The 19668-nt window shown below is 40.3% G+C and overlaps 1 protein-coding gene across 2 annotated transcripts in view; it reads left to right on the top strand.

Moving 5' to 3' along the window:
• The window catches only part of ralyl (RALY RNA binding protein like), a 44310-nt gene that overhangs the window by 21174 nt on the left and 3468 nt on the right, over window positions 1-19668 (top strand). For both annotated transcript variants that reach the window (XM_072686922.1, XM_072686923.1), the window contains 4 exons: window positions 12752-12827; window positions 13297-13344; window positions 15420-15598; window positions 16788-16901. In XM_072686922.1, the coding sequence (XP_072543023.1) occupies window positions 12752-12827; window positions 13297-13344; window positions 15420-15598; window positions 16788-16901 (417 nt within the window). The remainder of the gene's footprint in view (window positions 1-12751; window positions 12828-13296; window positions 13345-15419; window positions 15599-16787; window positions 16902-19668) is intronic.

Raw genomic sequence — 19668 nt, 5'->3', positions numbered from 1 at the left:
TAAAAGTACAAGTACAGGAAAGTACAAGTCCATCACAATTGTACTGGAGAACATAGATCTCAGTTGTTGTAACTAGCTTTTCTACCCAGCTCTGTCCAGGACTGGGGTGGAAAACTTTTCTCCAGTAGTGCAGACTGAAACCTCTGATATGCAGCTCTGCAGTGCCCTCCTGTGTCCATAACTGTAACTGACTTAAACCTTACTGCATGCTTATCAGTACATTATTAAACCCTTTATAGGGTAGATATAGAGACACAGTAGATAAAGCAGATATTTCATATAGAGGCTATTCAGCCTATTTTATATGAGAGTATTGAAGCCCCTCTTATTCTCGAAAAGGAGGGTCCAATTAAATTCATCCAGTTTTATTTGTATAGTGCCCTCAGACTCCCCACAAAGCAGCGTTACAGGCCACTAATGAGCAAGCCAGGAGCGAGAAACAGAGAGGAACCCTAATGGATAGTAGAATTAATATATTACAAGTGAAATAAGCTCCTTGTGCAACAAACAGACAGTATGTTTAATTGCCTCTTGCCACTGTGAAAGTGCTAATGGCTGTAGTGGTAATGCTGTGAAGAAAGCTGTGCTGATTAGGGTGTTAGTTCTCAGGCCAAGCCGCTAGATGGCGACTGCAGCTCACAGTATATTTTGGCTCATTAACACTCCAGTCGACAAGGCCCATTCATAAGTCAGTTTTATGTGATTTCTGGACGAAAAATGAATTACCTCTGACAGTTTTCCCACAAATATGTCCAATGATTGCATAAACAATTTGAAGTGAGGTTAATATCCAGACAGTTGAGATATTACCAGCGTTTTACTTGGTCAGATTGTTAAATTGTCTTGCAGTGGTAAGTCAAGGTCAGGGTGCCTGGACTTGTGGTAAAGTCTTGAAGATGGCTCATCATGGTTACAGTGTCTCCTAAAACACAGGTCCAGTCACCTTGACTTACTACTGCTAGGCAGAGTAAAACTTTGTGTAACCTTTTGTCAACCCGGTGTTAAAAAGTGTGATTTGCTTGAAGCTATTAAAGTTTTTTTTGGCCTTTATAATCTCCACCTCCACCTTTTGTTCTCCTGTGGGTATAGTCTCCACCATGTATCATCAGCAGCAAGAGCCAGACTGTAACACCAGTTGGCAATAACATCAGCCGTTTATGACACACCATGGTTGTATCAGTCTCTGTAAAAATATCACCAAAAATATCTGTATCTTTTTGAAGGTAAAGTATTGACCGAGTTTAAACTCTGTCTCAATAGCAATAAGGCAAAACTGTTGGCAGCTATGCCACAAATGAGCCCAGGACATCTCCCCTTTGCTTTGTCTGCCACAGAAATACAAACAGAATCGGTTCATTTAAACACAAAACACCATGGAAATAAAGAAACTAGGGACAAAATTTAAGTCCAGTGGCTAATTTAGGGCCAATCCGGTTCGGATCCTTTGTTTTTACCACTGTGTTTAAGCAGAGCTTGACCTAGAGCTGGACACCATTAATGGACATTGTTCACAGCCTGCAGCCATGAGGAGCATTCTCAGAAGATAACAGAACAGTCTGTACAGAAAAGTGTGGGACTAATTTACAGTAGAACATGGACACTTTAATGTAATCTGTAGTCTTGGGCAGTCAGTGGTACGGTTCTCACAGGTATGCAGTACTGGCATGTCTGTATTTTACTCTTGGCTGTACTGGGACTTTTTCCTGTGTACCAGGACTTCTCTTTCCTACCCTCTTCACCAAGGTTCTTGGTGATTCATAATGACCTCATGTACAGTGACTGTACGTACTGTATATGTAAATGTGTCAAATGAGAGATAGAGACTGCAGCCTAGGTCAAGCCTCAAGGTCAAGATAAATGAACAAATCAGTTATAGAACCAAGTAGACCAAAAGTAGACCAAGGTACAGAACCAAGTAGACCAGATGTGAAGCCATGCTTCAGTTTTAATCAGGTTACTTGGTGTTACAAACACCAGCATGCACAATAAACAGAGAGCACAAAAACAAGCAGAGATATCAGACGGGGACACGACCAAAGGGGTAACCAGAAGATCAAGCCAGAGTAGATAACCAGTAGATCAGACACAACCTGCAAACAAAACCAAAGGGTAGGGAGTAGAGAGAGCCAAAATAAGCACTTAGTAGTTGGCAAAACTTCACAACATGATAGAGGACCAAACCGGCTTATATACAAAACAGGTAATGATACACAATTGAATCTGGTTAGAACTCTGGAGAGCAGGAACTAGATAACAGCCTGTGGTTGGTGGATTGTTGACATGTGGTTGTGATGTTAGACAAAGGGGGATTTCAGGGAGAGTAGTGCAGAGTATTAATGGAGGTAGTGGGAGTCTGAAGGCCTGAAAAAAACAACATTTCAACCATGAGACCCCAGTTTCTTCTTTTTTGAAAAACAATATATATAAAAAGAATGTTGACAATGACGATGTTCACCTGGCTCCATAAGCATGCTTTGAACCACTAAATAAACAGCAATAAACAGCACCAGTTTAAAACTGAGAGGAGGAGCTTAATGTACACACGTTATAGAAAACCAACCCATAGCGCATTCAGGTCAGTCAGGCTGGATTATAATAAAATGGTCATTTTAAAAAAAGGTTGTCTACCACACCACATATATAAATCCAGAATGTCACATTATGAAATCTCGTATTACTAATAAAGTGATCTTATTTCGGTATGAATGAACAGCGAGTCTTATCTAAACTGTTTGGCTGGATAAACAAACACTGGATTGGACTGGTGTCGGCCCAAACTCAGCATAAAGGCACTCAGAAAAACTTGAATGCAGACAATTTCCCCCTTAACATAACAGTTGTAAATTAGCGAAGACCACACAAGGCTAATTTAAGAGATGATCTTGGTGGTTCTGGCACTAGTGCACAACTGAACTGAACTGAACTGAAGCTTATCAGACATGTATAAAGTACAAAAGACTCAGACTTGAGTAAAAGTCCAAGAGCTCCATCACAAAAGTGACTTGAGTAGAAGTAGAAGTGTTCTTTAAGCTCCATACTTAAGTGGAAGTACTAAAGTATTCAACATGTTTTGTACTTCAGTATTGCAAGTAGTTTATTCTAAAATTTACTACTGAAGTCCTGAAAGTACGAGTACAAGTAGTGTGTTATGTAGTTATTACAGAAGCAGAGAAAAGTCATTATTTCAAATGCTTAGACTTAAAGACTGTCACAATTCCTTTGGCTGTAGTACAAGGACAGGACTGTACAGTAAGACAGAGTTCAGGTGCATGAGTCTTCATTTAACTTTTTAAACAAACCTGTCCAAAAGAACAGAACTGACTCAACCTGCAACATACAAGTGTTTCATAAGTAAAAACCAATGAGGAGAGCAGCTTAAACCCCTGAGCTTCACTCTCTGTAAACTAAACTACAGCTTAAAGATCTCAGAAGATGGAGGTGTTTCTTCTGGTGATTCTTCTTCCATCTGGAGATAAACTAACAGAGCTCTAGCGTTAGGGTCCTCACTGCAGCAGCGGAGTGAAAGGAAGAATGGCAGCATGCACGCTCAGGGCTCCAACACTTGTTCTGCTCAGTGTTGAGGAGGCTTCATCAAACCCCGTGACAGTTCCATCTAGCACTCTGACGATGATAATGTGGGTTAGAAATGATTCGTACCATGTTTATAACTGTAACGAGTAACGATGCAGTTCATTAAAAATGTAATAGAGTAAGTAGGAGAAAAAAAGAACACTCCAGTAGATACAGATACAGTATTTTAGTACTTAAGTACAGTAGTGAAGTACACATCATGAAACACTGTCCCTGTGCGGTGCAACAAACGTGAGAGTCTATTCTAAGCTCTATGTGTGTGTTTGAGGCAAGCTTGGAGCCACAGAGAGAGGTCAGCTTACCTGTGATCTTCTTCACTCACTCTGCCCCAATGGCTATTACTCCTGGTCGCCAACTTGGGCCAGCAGCAACCAGTTCAGTTTTGTTTTGTGCTGGCGATAATAAAAATTCACAAAAACACCATGTTGAAGGGGGAACTCCAAAAAATGGCACAGGCGGGGTAACGCAAGTTGGCAGCCATTCAAATAATCTCCATGATTTAAAACATTCACATTTACATTTACATTTATGGCATTTAGCAGATGCTCTTATCCAGAGTGACTTACAAAGTGCTTTGCTATTTACCCTAGAAAAACCTTAGCTAGTTAGAATAGACTAATAATTCAAAAGAAACCTCTAAGCTTAGACATTGCTAAACACAATACAATAAGGCGACCATAGAACTATTCGTCCAAGTCCTCTCAGAAGAGGAGGGTCTTCAGTTTGCATTTGAAGACAGCGAGCGACTCGGCCGTTCGGACACCCAGGAGCAACTTTCAAAACGAAAAAAGTCACGGGTAAGTGACGTCATCTGAGCTACCATGGAAAGCCAGTGAAATATTAAAATATAACAACAATTAAAATGTGAATATTCGTTAAACATATTCACACATCAGAAATCATCAGGATGATCAGTCAGCCCGCGTCTGATAGCTGACCTGAACACAGTTGCAGTAGCAGAGTGCTCTCCTCCAAGGATGTACAGCAGTACAATGCTGAAAGCAGTATTGTGAGTTAGTGGCAGTTGTAGCTACTGGGTGGGAATTGGAAATTACTAAAATCGTTTTAAAACAATTTTTAACCTATCAGCCCTAACATTTTCACATCACTCAAGCCCCAATGGTAATTACAAGGGTGATCATACAATCCTAAACTAGTAGAAAGCCTTCCCTGGACAGTAGAGACAGTTACTCTAACAAAAGCATGATAAACTCTTTTTTTAATACCCTTGATTTCAGAAGAAACAATGACTAAGCAGGTGTCCCAATACTTTTTTTATTTGATCTATATAGTGTTTTACTAGAATATTCTGCACAATTAGCATCAGCAACATTTTGTGATGGTGTAAGGAGCAAAAGCATGAAAAGCGGTCAGCGGTTTCTATGTGACTGTAATGAAATGCCCCTTCTCATTTGATGCCGGTGAAATAAATGGAAGCTGAGCTCAAACAAACTTGTCTAACCCAAAACCGCATTTTCATTAGAAAGTTGGCAGTGTGACCTGCATGCAGAATATTTTTAGATGTCTTATCGCTTAGGAAGTGCGGAATCTGGGCTTCTCTTGTAAAATATTGAAGAACTGAGCAAAAACCTCCTTAAATTTTAACTTTCCTCTATTTATAATTGATAAATCCAACTCGTGTTGCTCAAATGAGGACCTTCTCTAATGAACATCTCCGGAAGGAAAAAAGGGAACAATGAGGAAAAGCAGTTTCAGAATATCTCCAAGTACACAAAGCTTTTAAAGGCTGCTCTAGGCTCAGCCAATGCCTAATTGTCCATTCACTCACTTGAATTATTTATGAGTCTATTACGGATCTGACGGCACCCCTGTTGCAGCGCCAGTGGTTCGGTCTGGAGTGGTGTGTGTGTGGGTGTGTGTACATTTCTAGCTCCGTTCAATCAGTCTCTCCTGGAGTTGGTACCTGAGACCTGGTGTCCAAAGGGAAAGACCACTTAAGCACTTTCGTCTCGAGGAAGATCATGCATAGCCTGCTGGACGCGTACGGAAGAAGGCCGTATAAAGGCAAACGTCGCAGTCAGAGATGTGAGTAGACTATTTAACCTGAGATTGTGTTTATGGATTATGTAAAGTAAGGCTTGGTTTGGTTTATTATATGTCATAGAATAAGCAATGCATTTAAAGATGAAGTAGATCAGCATCACTAATAAAAGACTCTGAATCACCTTAATTTAGTATTTTTTAACAGAATTTTGTGTAAACAGTTGTATAAAATCCCATGGAAACTTACATTCGTAAAGATATGCATATAAAAAAGATTCCGAATGCAGTTCAGAAAAATCAGATGCTATGGCTAGAGCAGCAAGTTAGTTGCAGCGGGGAAGCAACAGTTATCAGCAGCTGTGGAGCACACTGGTGCGTGCTGTGTTGCGGAACTTCAGCTTGAATTGCTATGCAATAAAAAGCTTATGCTGCAACGTTCCCTTGAGTACAAGCTCATTAATAATCAATTTCTGCACTCATTACAATTAATAATACATTTAAATACACATGAATGAACACTCTGAATAAGTCATGCATCCTGTATTCACTGTTTAATCCACTAGGCCTTAAAAAAATGAATATGAAAATGAATAAAATTAGAAGTCGTTGATATCCATAGGTCCAGATGTAATGCAATTTATTTACAGTCTTAGCTTCTGCGCTCTCGTGAAAAGCATCTCGGTTTCTTGGGTGTTTCTGTGTGAGGCAGACGGATCAAAGTTGCCAGGGGTTCAGGGAGAGTGTGTACGGCGCGTCAGGATGATACGCTCCTCTGAAAGTGAATGCGGCGGTCCTCCCTGAGGGTACGGACTGTTGCAAACAGTTGCACACTCTAGTGTCTCAGTTACATCATGGGGATGCAAACGGGGGGAAAAATCATACAGTGTAATATATGATAATCAGGCCCTCATTAGAGAAAGGGACTGTTCTGTTTGCCACTCTGCCTGGTAGCAGGAGCAATGTGGAGATGAGATCATACCCAGTAAGAAAAGGAGCTGAGGGGATTGAGGTAGATTTGATAAAGACTTTGAGGAGATCTTTTTTTTTGATCTAAATATCAGATATGATACTACTTGAGTTTGAGCCAGGGATTGATTTGATCCGATTGATTTGGGCCGATCAAGGCATTTTTAATTAAAGTGGCTATTTGCTTTTGAGGTTCCGATCTACTTCCGATTCATAGATGGACTGTAGCAGAGTGCCGTCTGATGACCTCTAGGCGCCATTAATAGATATGATCCTCAGCTGCAGAACTCCTCTTTTTTTACCCTAGACACCCTAGTTACATTATGTCAGTGAGCAAAACAAAAAGAGCTTCATTTACACTCATAAGTGGCGTGACGTTACCAGTTAGCAGCCAAAACAAAGCGAAAGTTGGCTTCTAATTCGAAACTATCTATTCTACCTTAAATAGTGCTGCAGTTACATTGTGTACATTTTAACAGCAGAACAAAACTGTTGCATTATTTAAGGTGGAACGGGAAGTTCGGGGAAGAGGAAAACTTAGCTTAGAAAAAAAATAGCTCAAAGTTTCACTAAATAAAGTAAATGTGGAACAGCAAACACACGGCTCACAGAGCAGCAGCTCAAGAGATTATTAGTTAAAATGTAGCTTTTGCAGAAAATGTTTGTCTTAATTTCTGCAATTTTTGTCAATGCTGCCAAAACCACTCACAACGACAACGATATTTTATTCCATTTCATCCATGTAGTAAGATATAAATTTTCTTCCATCCCGTTTTTACTCTTGAATTATGCCTGGTTAGAAACCAAACTACTGTGGAAATGCTCTATTCTAGAAGCAAGAGAACCACGCTCCTTTCTTTGCTTCTAAACCAGCTCCGAACGGTGCATTCAGAACCGAGAAGGAGGCTAATGTTAATACCAGTGCACACACGCTAAGTAATTTGAATGCAGTGTTTTAAAGAAACTGACAACTGAATGGTCAGGTAGGTCAGTAAACTCTATAGAGTTTAAACAGTCGTTTAAAAAGATGCTCAGACAAAGTAATTCAGTTTAGAATCTGATTATAGAAACTTCATTAAAATACAGTGATTTTTCTGGTGTTTACTATTGTGAATTAGCACATCTTACCTAAGTATAGAACTTAGTCCGAGATAACTCAGTGTCAGTGTGAGAATTCCTCATAACCAATGGACACCTGAACCCCTATAACATACATCTCAAATCATAGATTCAACAGCCGCTTAACCATCAGAACCAACACTCCACTTGAACCCTTATAATGCCTGAACTCTTATGACCAACATCTCACATAAACCCTCAGAAACAGCATTCCACTTGAACCCTTATAACCAGTGGACACCTGAACTCATAACCAACATACACCAGAACCAACAGTCCACTTGGACCCTCAAACCAGTGGACGCCAAAACACTCAGAACAGTCCAGTTGAGCTCTTATAACCAACGTACACCTGAACCCTCAGAACCAATAGTCCACTTGGGTCCTCAAAACCAACATTCCACTTGGACCCTCATAACGAGTGGGCGCCTGAACATAGATCTTTTACATAGATCTTAGACCAAATCATCACTTATAACCAGTGAATGCCTGAACCCCCATGACCAACATACGCCTGAACCCTCATAACCAACCTTCCACTTGAAGACTTACAACCAATGTACACCTGAACTCATAACCAACCAACACCAGAACCAATAGTCCACTTGGACCCTCAGAACCAACATTCCATTTGGACCCTCATAACCAGACGTCTGAACACTTAGAATAGTCCAGTTGAACTCTTATAACCAATGTACACCTGAACTCTCAGAACCAACAGTCCACTTGGACCCTCATAACCAATATTCCACTGGGACCCTCATAACCAGTGAACACCTGAACTCTCATGACCAATGTCCCACATGAACCCTCAAAACCAACATTCTACTTGAACCCTTATAACCAGTTGATGTCTGAACTCAGAACTGACAGTCCACTTCATCTCTTATAACCAGTGAATGCCTGAACTTTTATGACCAACATCTCACATGAACCTTCAGAACCAACAGTCCACTTGCACCCTCATAACCAGTGGACGCCTAAACACTCAGAACAGTCCAGTTGAACTCTTATGACCAACGTACACCTGAACCCTCAGAACCAAAGTCCACTTGGTCCCTCAAAACCAACATTCCACTTGGACCCTCATAACCAGTGGATGCCTGAACATAGATCTTTTACATAGATCTTAGACCACTTCATCTCATATAACCAGTGAACGCCTGAACCCCCATGACCCACATACGCCTGAACCCTCATAACCAACCTTCCACTTGAACCCTTTTAACCAGTGGACACCTGAACCCATAACTAACATACACCAGAACGAACAGTCCACTTGAACCCTTATAACAGTGAACGCCTGAACCCATAACTAACATACACCAGAACGAACAGTCCACTTGGACCCTCATAACCAGTGGACGCCTAAACACTCAGAATAGTCCAGTTAAACTCTTATAACCAATGTACAGCTGAACCCTCATGACCAACATCCTACATGAACCCTCATAACCAACCTTCCACTTGAACCCTTATAACCAGTGGACACCTGAACTTATAACCAACATACACCAGAACCAACAGTCCACTTGAACCCTCAAAATCAGATGCCTGAACACTCAGAATAGTCCAGAACTCTTATTGAACTCTTATAACCAATGTACACCTAAACTCTCAAAACCAACAGTCCATTTGGGCCCTCAAAACCAACATTCCCTTGGACCCTCATAACCAGTGGACGCCTGAACATAGATCTTTTACTGTAAGGGAAAAGGCGTACTGTCTTGTCATGGCAATCCAGTGAAGTTTGTTTTTTTATTTTAAATATTTGTTGTATGTTTTATGCAAATGCCATGTAATAAAAATAAAATAAATACATGAATTATGACCAGATTTCACAGGCATGATGAACAAAATGCCTGTGTGCATGTACTTATGGACCAGGAGATTCTGAATAGACGCCAGTCCTACACTAAAGTCCACTACTTTTCAGGATGACTTAATACAGTCCTTTCTAATGTTCTCTTTTTAAGGGTATCAGAGCACAGAGCGTTCCAACACTTTTCCATTACCGAAGACTCCACAATGTTAATTCTCACCTGAAGTCATTCATCCCAGAGGTGTTATATTGGCTTATGCTGAAATAAGTCTCATCGTGTGCCTCTCAGCATCACAGTTCTGAATGTCATGGTGCTTTGCTTTTGCTTCAGGAGGTGCGAACCTGAATGTAAGAGCTAATTAAAATTCCTCACATGTATTTTATAGTAGATTTAGATGTTAAAGCTTACAAAGACTGATGAGTCAGTAGAATATGAGGATATCAGACTCTTATATTCACTTTTCTTGTCGGCTCTATAGGCTTTTTCCATTCTGCTTTATTGAACTCTATTACATGTTAAAGTGTTCCCAGGGAAAGGCTGCCAGTAAACATCAGGATGTTGTTCTCGGCTATGTGTCTGCATTACAAGAGTGAAGGCTGAAATCGCCTGGAAAGGAAAGGCAGCAAAAGCTGTGAGCTGTGATTGAGTCGGCAGGGTGCGCCGAACGACCTCGAGAAGCACTCTGCAGCGAATGTGTGGATGAGCGTGTTGTGTGTGTATGTGTGTTCAGAGAATCAGTATCTCTGATATGGTCTCTGTCTGTGATGAGAGAGAGCTGAGCCATCAGTCACTCAGACAGCAGGCTGATGCATGTGTCTGGAATCACCCCCAACTGCTTTCTGCCGCTGCGCAGTCTGTCATTAGCATGCGGTACAGGCACTGGCCTGTCAATCTTTAAAGAAATTGTTCTGTGAAGATGATTTACCCCTTGGCCCAAACATAGTTGATCAGCCACGATATGTTTGATGTGTGAAGTTTATGTTTTTTAGTTTTCAACCAGAGGCTAGTGTACAGTCATGTGAGAACAATAAGACTGCCTATGATAACCTTTGTCTTTTTTTAATGTTTAAACATACACTACATGGACAAAAGTATTAGGACACCTGCTTATTCATTGTTTCCTCCAAAATCAAGGGTATTAAAAAAGAGTAACTGTGATTTTCTACTAGATTTTGGAGTGACAAGAGTGTTGGTGAGGTCAGGATGTTGGATGCCCACCACCTCACCTCATCCCCAACTCCATCAAAAAATAATTGGAGAGAACATAGTTTCACTGCTCCACCGCTTAATGCTGGGGGGGCTTTATACCCCTCTAGCCCATGCCTGGAATTAGACATGGCGCCAATTGGTTCATGCATTTTTTACATCTGTCGTCAGCAACCGGTCCAACTTAAAGTAGCTAAATGTGTTCATTTCGAAGGGGTGTCCACAAATATTTGGACATATAGTGTATTTAAGAAGAGTCTGGGAAGGGTTTTTAGATAGATCCTAAAACAAACAAAAGAATCAGCCATTCCTCTATCTGGACAACGGCCAACATGGCCAGATAAACCAAGATCAGAGCACGAAATGTGTAAAGAAATCAATAACCTTAAAAAGGCATCATGGGACCTACAGGTAGGTCTTGCCACAGCTTATGTAAAAGTACAAATACATAGCATTGCACAGTTTTCCAGAAGGAACCTCTGAAAAAGGACAAGACTATAGTTAGCCAGAGAACACCTAGAGAAAGACAGATACCTCTGGACCAATGTGCTTTGAAGAGATGTTTTTTTTTTGTTTGTTTTTAATTAATGATATTTAAATAGTCAAATATAAATGGTGGTTTAAGTAGGGCTGCAACAAATGACTATTTTGATTACTAGTTGAATAATCTATTGATTGTTCCAATTACGAATTGTTAAATTACCAAATAACTCTTTATTACAATAAAGCTATTTCTCTGTAAATTTAGCTGGAGGTTGTTTTATGCATTTGCATACAAATAATGAAGATAATGAGGAATAACGTCTTCAAAAATCACTGTTTTAATTAACTTTTCTGATCATATCAAAGATCAGTAAAACTCCAATATCTTTTTTTCTGTCAAAATTTTAAACCAAGGATGCGCATATGTTGATAGCAGCAAAAAAAAAAAAAAAAAAAAAACTGAACAAAACTAAATCAGTTTTCCCTTTATCAGTTTTTATTTTATTTATTTATTTATTTATTTAATCATTTTTAGATTTTCAGCAAAAAAGAAAGAAAAAAAGGGAGATGGTTGTGTAATACAGTAATTTTGGCTTTCAGGGTTCTGAAACTTTTTGTGTTTCTGCTTTGTTTGTATTAGTGACTTTTATCTTGGTACGTCCGACCCTCCTCTGCTCGTGGTGTAACCAGCCAACTAGTTAAAAGAACTTGGTTAAATGAACAGGGACAGAAATGTGCTTCCTTTTTGGTGCTATAGAAAGCTCACCTATTAGTCATTCACAATGTACAGGTCACAGTTTGCACACGCCAAGACTACAACTACCTGTGATAATATTAAACAAGAGACGAGAAGAAGATTTCCTAAGCTATCCTGACCACCTTACACCAAGCGATGGAGGCGACGGGAGCTTTTTGGTGTAAGGGCGGCATTAGTCCATTAGTAGTTGCTCCCCTGATCTGTAGATATAGTTTGAAAGAAGATTAAATATTGATAAGTCAGTGTTTCTTAATAAAATAGCTAAATATTTAATGGGGTGTCCTAGTTTTTCCACATGACTGCAGCTAATACGTTCTGGAAGCTATAGCCGTCCAATCAGCCGCCCTATTCCACAGTCGCCCTAAACTGTGCTGCTTCTCCTAGCACCACACAACATAGTGTTATCTAGAAAACTGGACATACTTACAGACTAAGGTCAGGCTATGAGAAAGCTGCTGCTACTGCCATTAGCTTTAGCTTACCTTTTCCACTTTTACAGATAAAGGTATGTTGTTAGTAACAGTGTTTGAATCCACAAATGTAAAATTCTCTACAAGGCATATAGCTGAATTATAAGGCATATGTGTCTACAAGCTGTAAATGTCTTGTAGCTCCAGTGTAGCTCCAGTCCAACTAAATAAACACTAATTAGGCCAAATTATACTGCCAGTGGTGAAGCTTGCTTCTTGTCGTTGTTATTGTACCATTACCTGGTTTTATTGTACCATTGCCTGGTTTTAGCAAACTAGCAAACAGTAAAGATTGCTTTAGCACAGGATTCAAATTTCTACTCTTCCTGCAGATATCAGCATGGCTGGAGAGCACAGACTGTACAGACCAAAGGTGGGCCCAAAGAGGCCTCTCTCAGCTTTGTACCGGTAAGAACCATTATTCAGATCTATGTGGTCTTCCTTGTTTGCCTTTTAACCTTTTAACCTGTTTAGGAGGACCGCTATTAGAAAACAGTGGGAGTATCTCAACATCAAGAACAAGAAAACAAGGCTTGTAGGTTCTGGAGAAGAGCATTTCTAACAAGAGACCTACAGTGATATGCTATTGTGATGTGCTATTGCCAACACACAGCATATCACAGTACGTGAACATGTGTTATGTGTTAAGCCTGTGCATGCATGGCTGTGTATCTCTAGCCTTTACGGTTCTTCACGCTCTCATCTCTTTCACAAAAATGCTTCTTTATGAAAGCACAAATGGTTCTTCTATGGCATCGCTCGGAGAACTCTTCGTAGCACTCTTTGTAAGTCTGATATGACAGCCTATACACAACTGGGTTGTCATTGCTATGAAAAAGTCTACGTCTGAGTTTTGAGTACATGTCTTCTGTCACAGCGGCTACGGGTTTGACTATGACTTCTACAGGGAGGATTTCTATGGCAGGTGAGTCTATAAGTTTTATCTATCTTAAATACAAGCTAGTGCAGGTGCATCACCACAGTGTTGTCTTTCAGTTCACTTTTGGCAGTATTGGGATTGGTGTAATATATTTCATTCATGTGGAAATGACGCACACTCTAAGTTCACACCATAACAGTTTGAGTGTATGGGCACAGCTTGTGCGATCATTTCAGTGATGTCTCCCTGCGTCACCTATTCATGCTATTTTTATTTTTTTTTATGTGATCAAGGAGTGATATCTGAAATGTCACCTGTGTGGTGTCTCTGTCTCCCTGTCCTTTGCAGCATTATGAAAGGAAGCGCCGTAGAAAAAACTCTCCTGGGTGAATAGAAATGGGCCGTGATTACCATAATGAATGTCCCTTTTATTTGGTTGTACGTCTATTCATTGTGCAGGCTAATGCCGGCTATACAGCCCTCCTGGGAGGTGGTGGCTGAATGTCAGATGGCTCCAGGGGTCGGTATGGGGCGTTCATCCCATCTCTGACATTTTCATGTGTTTGTTTTCGTGTCTGCTTCGCGCAGGGGCTGAGTTTTTTATGGGCTGCGCCGGAAAATAAATCTGTCTGCTGCGACAAGCGCTACCCCGCCGGGTGCCGTTACGCAATAATTATGGAGGAAAAGGGAAGATAATTATGCTCGACACTTTCAGAAGTTCCGTCTTTAGGGGGAAAGGACGGAGGGATGATTAGGCCACGCGACGTCAAGCAACCTGCTCAGCAGTGTGCTGACTTTATCACCACTGTGCCCTGATGCCTCATTAGCGGAAGGCACCGCAACATCAAAGGCTCTTTTTTTTTTCTTTTTACACAAAGGTTGTTAATGAAATTCAGTTTATTTCCCTGTCTTAAGCACAATCAGTAAAGCTGCAGATAAAGATGTAAGACTGTGTATGTAGTTTCAGCAAATTAACACAATTTTCTCCTCACCCAGGACTATGTTGAGCTATGAGGCTAATGCCATCTATTTTATATGCTGTGTGTTTATCAAAAAAATATTTTTAAGAAAGTGTCTCTTCAAGGCTTGTCTTTCTGTTTATGCTGACCACTATTAGAAAACAGTGGGAACTTCTCAACATCAAGAACAATTTAAAGGATTTGCATAATTTTGAGAAGAACATTTCTGACAAGTGGCCTACAGTGATATGCTGTGTATTGCCTTTTACCAATACTCTGTGTGTACTCAGTGTTGCCAAGCACTGTCTTTTTAATAGCATACACTCCTACAAAGGGAGTAACTAGAGGCTAATGTAGCTACAATTTAATAGAAGCTTAAACCCCACTATTATTACTGTGTTTTACTCTGTCTATAAACATGAACAGAGGTATGGAAAAAGAGAGAAATATAAATACACTGCCTATAAAATGTATCACCCCCTGAGATATGTCTCCTTTTACTCATTTGATTGACATTTATACATTTCAAAGTCAAAGTGAAAACAAATTACAAAATGTCATTTTAAAATAAGTGATTGCAAAAATATTCACCCCCTTTAAACTGACTGACCTCATTCAACAGAGCTCCAAACAGTCAGTGCTAGTTTTCTCACAGTGCAGTTAAAGACACCTGTCTGGAAGGTCCAGGCACTGGTTAATCAATATTCCTGGCTACAAATCCACCATGAAGACCAAACGACACTGCACACAACTCAGAGAAAAGGTTGTGGAGGAGTGTACATCATGGGCTGGACCCAAAAAAAATCACTGAACACCCTGTGGAGTTCGATTAAATCCATAATTAAGAAAGGGTAGGAATATGAGTGACCGTGCAAGAAGGAGAAGAGTGAGGGAGGCCACCAGGTGTGTGGTGATTTAGACGTGTGGTTTGTATGATGCTAACCTGGCAGCCTTGTTACCTGTGCTGTTACTGGGCCCTTAGCATTAGTGAAAAACTAACGAAGCAGGCTTTATTCACTAGCTATGTCTTGACTGATTGACTGTGTTTAGGGTAAGGGAACTGAAAATTGTGTACAATGGGATTTTTACAGATGTCTCACATTAAAACTGGTCACAGGTGGATCAGGGTCTGTTGGACAATGCGTCTCCTTCTGTTTGTAGGCTTCTGGATTTTCATGGACGGGTGACGGTACCGCCTCGGGCTGTATTCCCTGTGAAGCGATCTCGTCTGCTCGTGCCCTCAACACGCAGGCTGAAACCTTCTCCACCCTCCAGAGGGTCGTCTTCTTTCTCTCCCACAAGAGCACTAACCTCCAGCTCCTCCTGCTCCGGCACTAAGGGTCTGTCCTGCACTGTTATGATCCAGATCTATGCAGCTTTATATGCAGTGTAGTTGCCAGGGGTTCACTGCATACCATAGGAATAACTGAATAGTGACTCCCATTTTCCAATACTGTCACCTCAAACAACTAACCAAGTACTCTAATACCTGTGTCCTTAATATTAAGACCCTGGTTGAGCTAAAAGATTACAAAAAAAAAATCCTTCTTAATCCTTAAGAGGTTGAGAGAGCCTGTCTAAAGTGGTCCAGCGGACTAGGGTGCTGTCACTATGATCAGAGTATTGCTGGTTCGAATCCCGGTCATGCTGCTAGCCATCGGCAGCCGAGGCCCAGAGAGAGCACAATTGGCCTTGCTCTCTCTAGGGTGGGTAGATCTCTCCCCACATCACGGTTCACTGTGGTGCTGGCCATCACTGACGTTGAAGCCGTGTATGTGGTGCTTCCCTCCAGACGTGTTGGTTGCCCGGTGATGTTGCAACGGCAGTTTGATAAATGAGAGGCTGGACTGCGGATGGGAGGGAGAGTATGTAAAGGTTGGGTAATTTGTAGTTTCAATTGGGGAAAAATGGGTAAAAATTCAGATTAAAAAAAGTTAAAAGTAACAGAGGTGTTTATACTGCAAGGAAACTCACTTTGTAATGCTGTGAGCATAAAACAGTAAATAAGCATGAGTGTGACGGTGACTCACAGTGGGAATCAAACACTTTGCAGAAGTTCAGTCATTTTCATGCTAACTTTCAAAAAGGGAGAATAAGGGTTTAATTCCCACTGATTAGCTAAAAGTCAGAAACACCACTATGATATACTGGTAAGAGGCCCTGGATGAGTCTCTTAACATTACATTTGCCTACCATGATAAATGGTTTGTTAAATATGCTGTATGATATTTAGAGATTTATCTAGCTTTAGATTTAAATGAGGGCAGCTGGCATTATCATTAAGTGAGACACTGAGGCAGCCATCATTAGTTTTAATCTTACGTTCACTGTACCTCACATATTGGTTATAATGTCAACTTGTTCATTGGTTGGTTATTGTTGTTGTTGTAATGTTGTAGTGATATTAATTATTCATACCATTGTATATTACGATCATCAGGCCAAGACTTTTTATACCGAAGCATCTACAGTAGTTGCACAATGACTTTTTGAAAGAAATTTCTGCTGTACCTCCTTTTTCTCCCACAGTAAAGTCAAATGAGCTGCTGACCATCAAGCGAGAGCTGTCGCAGATCAAGACCAAGATCGACTCTTTGCTTGGCTGGCTGGAGAAGATGGAGAGGCAGCATTTAGTGGAGACAGGTGAGGGGTGGAGGAATGAGGTCAGCTGTCTGTGGAGGCTATGAAGTGGAGAGAGGGAAGGTTACATGAAAAAAGCTTTTACTAGCAGTGCACACCATCATTCTGGCAGTGTTTCATTGCCTTTGCTACTATGTGACTGAAATTTGGCAGACTTTATGCTCCTTCAACCTAAGCCTCCGTCCAAACTCAGGCTGTGCAGTGTGGTATACCTTTATTTAGTGGTGTCTGCTAACTGCTGAGCTAAAGACACAAGTGTTGACCATAAAAACTACTCATGTCTGAGAGAGCGAAGTCGAGCGACCGGTGTTGGGAGTCACAGAAAGGAGAAATGAGGGACCGGTTTGCCATGTTTGGACTCGTAGCTGGCTGTCGAGGCTTAGATAAATTAGCAAGCAGGCGAAACACCTCAGCACAGGCCGTGCTCCAGCTAACTGAGCCTCAGATCTCACCTGTTTAGAGGATAAAGCCTAATACCTGAGAGCACAGAGTCCAGGGAATAATCTGAGGAGTGTTTTTGACTGTTTTCCGCCACATTTAGTAGACTGGTTCATCTGGGTTTGCTTGCTCTGTCTTTCAGTGAAACCCAGCATTGCTAATCCGCCACCCTGTGGCTCTCTTAAGACATATGGGGGAATGAGTTTATTCGTCAATGTACTAGAAAGACACAAGACAGACATTTGACACATCAGACAGGCCGTAGTTTTGATAATACCACAGTATACTTTATTGCTGCCTAATTAGTAAAATAATCCTTTCTAAGAGTGAGCTAGAACTGTATTTCTCAATCTAGTCCTCATTCCCCCCAGGCAATCCACATTTTTTGCCCTAACCCCAGCCCCTAACACCTGAACCATGCTATTAGGAGCATTGGGCCTCATTCACTGACCCTTCTTTAATAAGAAATATCTTCTTACAACCCACTTACATAGTTTCACCAAGATTCTGATGTCCACCAATGCTTTTATTAGGGATTTGTTTCATTTCCGAGGGCAATGGGATCCATGATTATACGCTTTGAACAATTCTGCCCTAAAAACACATCATGAATCTGACGTGCACTTTTTGTTGGGACTTTTCTCAAGATCAAATTTAAGCAAATTCTTAAGGAAGATATTGATGAATGAGGACCATGGATTACACAGCACAGGGACAGTTGAGAACTGCATTTACAACAGAAATGTGGACCATCTGGGGGCCCTGAGGGCTGTTATGAAACACCACTGTAGGTAACAGAATTCGTAAAAAAATTAAGTAGTTAAAAAATGAGAGAACAGTAGAATTAACAGAGACCAGTACACAATAAGGTAAAAAAATAATAATCAAGAAACCCGCTCAGTATGCCACAAACAGGTTGGCAATACTTCACAAAGTGACTAACAAACCGAACAGGTATTATACATAGAGGAATGATCATGAACAGGTGTGTGTGATCAGTATTCCGGTGAGTTTGAACAGGAGGACAGTCTCTGATTGACTGAGATGGGTGGTGTGATGGTGATGTCATGAGATCAGTGTCATGAGATGAATTGTGGGAATTGTAGTTGAGGTGGCCAGAGAACATGGCGGCATGACATAAGTATGCTGTGTTCTGTGCACTACAAAATGCTACTAAATGGGGCTCCCAAAATAGTGCACTTTGTAGTAGAGCTGACCAAATTTAGGATATCATATCATGATAACTTTGTAGTAAATAGGGTATAATTGCATGCAGACATGTATAAAGTACTTGAGTAAAAGTACAAGTGCTCTATCAAAAAAGTGACTTGAGTAGAAGTGTTCTTTAAGCACCATACTTAAGTGGAAGTACTAATGTATTCAACATTTTTTGTACTTAAGTATTGCAATCATATGTGTACGAAGTCGGTTCACTTAAATCATATGTGTACGAAGTCAGTTCACTTGAATCATGCGTGTACAAAATCGGTTCACTTGAATCATGCGTGTACAAAATCGGTTCACTTGAATCACATGTATACAAAATCGGTTCACTTGAATCATGCGTGTACATAATTGGTTTACTTGAATCACATGTATACAAAATCGGTTCACTTGAATCATGCGTGTACAAAATCGGTTCACTTGAATCATGCGTGTACATAATTGGTTTACTTGAATCACATGTATACAAAATCGATTCACTTGAATTATATGTGTATGAAATCGGTTCACTTGAATCATATGTGTACAAAATCGGTTCACTTGAATCACATGTACACAAAATCGGTTCACTTGAATCATATGTGCACAAAATTGATTCACTTAAACGATATGTGTACGAAATCGGTTCACTTGAATCATGTGTAAAAAATCGGTTAACTTGAATCACATGTATACAAAATCGGTTTACTTAAATCATGCGTGTACAAAATTGTTTCACTTGAATCATATATGTACAAAATTGTTTTACTTTAATCATATGTGCACAAAATCGGTTCACTTAAATCATGCGTGTACAAAATCGGTTCACTTGAATCACATGTATACAAAATCAATTCACTTGAATCACATGTGTACGAAATCGGTTCACTTGAAGCATATGTGTACAAAATCAGTTCACTTGAATCATATGTGCACAAAATGTATTAACTTAAACGATATGTGTACGAAACCGGTTCACTTGAATCATGTGTAAAAAAATTGGTTCACTTGATTCATATGTGTACAAAATCGGTTCGCTAAAATCACATGTGTATGAAATAGATTCACTTGAATTATATGTGTGCAAAATTGATTCACTTGAATTCTATGTGTACAAATCGGTTCACTT

The sequence above is a fragment of the Salminus brasiliensis genome, chromosome 9, assembly GCF_030463535.1.
Source record: "Salminus brasiliensis chromosome 9, fSalBra1.hap2, whole genome shotgun sequence".
Lineage (NCBI taxonomy): Eukaryota > Metazoa > Chordata > Actinopteri > Characiformes > Bryconidae > Salminus > Salminus brasiliensis.
Note: the sequence above shows the minus strand (reverse complement) of the source record. Positions and strands in the feature narration are given on the sequence as shown.